Source organism: Lontra canadensis, unplaced genomic scaffold (genome assembly GCF_010015895.1).
Source record: "Lontra canadensis isolate GAN:19392208 unplaced genomic scaffold, GSC_riverotter_1.0 scaffold1, whole genome shotgun sequence".
Taxonomy (NCBI): domain Eukaryota; kingdom Metazoa; phylum Chordata; class Mammalia; order Carnivora; family Mustelidae; genus Lontra; species Lontra canadensis.
In genome coordinates this window covers 6705126-6708522 of record NW_022630995.1, presented here as the reverse complement: position 1 = coordinate 6708522, position 3397 = coordinate 6705126, and the positions used below count along the sequence as shown (strand labels likewise).

General features: G+C 38.8%; 1 protein-coding gene across 1 annotated transcript; it reads right to left on the bottom strand.

The window, feature by feature from the left end:
- Positions 1 to 231: 231 nt before the first annotated feature.
- On the bottom strand, positions 232 to 2538 carry CXCL10 (C-X-C motif chemokine ligand 10). The gene is made up of 4 exons (XM_032837777.1): positions 2396 to 2538; positions 1753 to 1879; positions 1440 to 1529; positions 232 to 982 (listed from the first exon to the last, which is right to left on the bottom strand). The coding sequence occupies exons 1-4, from the start codon at positions 2454 to 2456 to the stop codon at positions 964 to 966; spliced, it is 297 nt and encodes a 98-aa protein (XP_032693668.1). The 5' UTR covers positions 2457 to 2538; the 3' UTR covers positions 232 to 963.
- Between the last annotated feature and the right edge of the window lie 859 nt (positions 2539 to 3397).

The window sequence follows — 3397 nt, the reverse complement described above, 5'->3', positions numbered from 1 at the left end:
CTCCACGTGCGGGTCTGAAGCTCTGGCACACTGGTAGGCCACATCAGTCTAAAGGAGTCTTATGTGATGGGCCTTTCCGAACACTGCGGTTGGAAGGAATATCCTAGTTGTCAAACTCATTTGTCATCTACCCATTGGATTCTTTTATGAAATACATGTCCCAGTCAAATGACCCACCAGACACTTCGTCTTAGTTATTATTTTATTACTTTTTTGATCTGTTAACAATTATATAATTTTTCTTAACATCTCTAGGAGAACACAGTGTTTTAATTTTGAAACACATCTAGCATATTTGTTTTACATAACACGCAGAGTATATATCTAGATTTAAACATTTTTCATTGTACAATCATGTGGTATTTAGTTACACAAGTTACTCCATAAACTGAAAACAATTAGGAAACATGTATACCTAAAATTCTACTTTTGTAGCTTTTCATTAAATAATAGTATTTTCGTGTACATTTTCAGGTAGTTCTAGGTTCTTCTGTGTATTTGGAGTTGCATATATCTAACTGCTAGAAGAATATGAGGCCCCTTGGGAGGGGATAGCAGTAGAAGCCCATGGAGTAAAAGTTTTTCTTAAAAAAGCAGATTGTATTATGGCTATTTTGTGAAGTTCTGAGAACTTGGTGAAGTCCAGACGTGGAAATATCTCTTAATAACGTTTAGAAGATAGGACAGGTGAGGAAAGTGTCAGTAGCAGGGCTAGGACCTGGTACATTCACTAAAAATACAGTACCTCAGCATAGCTTATAGTACCAGGACAGAGTGATGACCTGTCCACCTCCCTCAAGGAGTAATAGCAGCTAAATTGGTGACAGTGGTTGGTCACCTTTTAGGAGAAATGCAATCCAGGAACAGTTAGGGCTTGCATATATCGTATGCAGGAACATGATGGCAGAGGTAGTCTCTTTCTGGTCCATCTTTATCAACATTATAGTGATCATGCTTCTCTGTTCAAGGAGATGTTTTAGACCTGTAAGAAGAGAAAAGAGGTATAAAAGTGTGTTACAATCGGCTCTGGCTTCAGCCTGGGTTCTGCTTGGAACATTCTGAGCCCCCAGGCAAAGTGTTTGGTGAGCTTTCCTGCTACTATATCATCATTGTAGACTATAGGAGCTGCTTTTTTAAGGCCAGGAGAGGCCTTAAAAAAGTGGGTAATTTTTTACCATATTCGGTAGGGGGAATTTCGGTAGCTTTGCTTGAAAAGTTAAAGCTCTACCTCAGGGTCGACAGTTCTAGATAGGTAAGGTAACTTTTGATACTACACAAGATGACATCTTAGTATAAAAGTAAATCGAGGTAGAGGCAGGCATGGTGGTAAACACTTTCGAGCCAAGGTTCCCACAGGAAAACTCAATGCAAATATTTCTGAATTCCCCAGACTGACATTTCTTAAAAAGCAGTTCTTCCGCAAAGAACAGCAAACCTACCTTTCCTTGCTAATCGCTTTCAATAAAATCTTGATTTTCTTAGACGCAGGATTCAGGCATCTTTTCTCCCCATTCTTTTTCAGTGTGGCACTGTAGAAGTAAGAAAGAGTTAAAATATGTAAAACTGTCTTGGGTCAGTAAAATAGATGGGAATATAGTTTTTAGATCAGACATTTATGTTTCATTCTAGCTGTTTCCCTTTGTTACACAGAAGTCTTAGAATCATTACAAACCCTTTACTGATTTCATGATCATACTACTCTAATATATGATTACAATCAGGGAAGTGATATTCAGATGGCATTTCACTCACATGATCTCAACACGTGGACAAGATTGACTTGCTGGAATCACCTCAAGTTTTTCTAAGGATCTTGGATTTATAGATCCATCACTGATCTTGATACAAGTACAGCGTGTAGTTCTAGAGAAAGGTATTCCTGTGGGAAAAAGAAGTACAGACAGCAAGGGAGGTTAGTGCAGTTTTCATTTTAGGCATTTAATGTGGATTGGGTAGTGCTTAGCAGAACCAACGTCCCCGTGTCATTTGAGTCAGAGAAAGAATAATCCCATTGTAACACAGCTCTGAATGATTAATTAGTTGGTTATATGAAAGAATGGAATTGCAACTTGTGAAATGTAAATTCATACCCTTGAGCCCAGTTCTTATGGTTAATTAAGCCGAGTTGACTACAGAAGTATCTGTGTCATCCTCTCTTTCCTCATTCTTTTACATTTTTTCTGTCTGTCCTTTTACCCTTCCTCTTCTGCTCCTGTTTTATTCCGTTTGCTTTTCTGACTGTCCACTCTGTTGCCAGAGGGACTCTCTTCTTACTTACCCTTCATTTATAGGCAGGTTGTAAAACTTTTGCAAATACGCCGTTCCCGTAATTAATTGAATTTATCCCATTCATATTTCTGATCTTACAAATTAAGTATCTCTTCATGTTCCTTACCTTGAGTTCCATTCAGAGTCAGAAAGATAAGGCAGAAGATAAGAACAGCACTTCGGTTCATGATGCTGTGACTGGAGGTTCCCCTGCAGTGGGCTCAGAAAGTCTAAGCAGTTGAGTGTCTCAGAAGATCTGGAGCCAGGATGTCCTATTTATTTGTAAAGGCACTTTCCCTCGATAACTCTGATTGGATAACATTATAGTTGACTCAGCAAAACCTGTGGCCTGTTCCTTGGGGAAGTCCCGTGTTGCAGAATCAAAGGAATTGTTAGTATTTATTGTGACTTTGAGTTGTGGAATTTCCCTCCATCTCCTTTTTTCACTAGGAGTGAGTTAGGTTTCACTTTCCAAAATATGACTGGTTTCTTGAAAAACAGTTTATTGTGTGTAATTTTTTTAATGAAAAAAAAATTAATGAATCTTTTTAAATGAAACTTTGTTTCTCATCTTTTGCCTCCTGCAAAATAAAGATGTCAACTTAATCCTCAAGTCAGAGTCCTAAATACAGTTTTTTTTTTTCACGATTTTGTTTAAATTCCAGTTAGTAAACATTCAGTGTAGTAGTAGTTGTGGGTATAGAATTTAGTGATTCATCACTTACATACAACACCCAGTGCCCATCACAAGTGTCCTTCCTAATCTCTATCACCTATTTCACCCCACCCCCTGCCCACCTCTCCTCTAGCAACCCTCAGTTTGTTGTTTCTATGGTTAAGAGTCAGAAAGATGAATCCCCAACTTTTGTATCAGCATGGGTAGGACTGGAGGACATTATGCTGAGTGAAATAAGTCAAGTAGAGAAAATCAATTATATGGTTTCCCTAACTTATGGAGCATAAGGAATAACATGGAGGACATTAGGAAAAGGGGAGGAAAAATGAATTGGGGGAAATTGGAGGGAGAGACAAACTATGGGAGACTGTGGACTTTGAGAAACAAACTCAGGGCTTTGGACAGGAGGGGGTGTGGGGTATTGGGTGAGCCTGGTGGTGGGTATTGGAGAGG

Bases quoted from the DNA above. Each gene is read 5' to 3' on its own strand.
- CXCL10 (XM_032837777.1), bottom strand. From the start codon at position 2,456: ATGAACCGAAGTGCTGTTCTTATCTTCTGCCTTATCTTTCTGACTCTG. The intron at 1,880-2,395 runs GTAAGGAACATG...TTTTTCCCACAG, and splicing joins GACTCTGAATGGAACTCAAG to GAATACCTTTCTCTAGAACT. The intron at 1,530-1,752 runs GTGAGTGAAATG...TTACTTCTACAG, and splicing joins TGTCCACGTGTTGAGATCAT to TGCCACACTGAAAAAGAATG.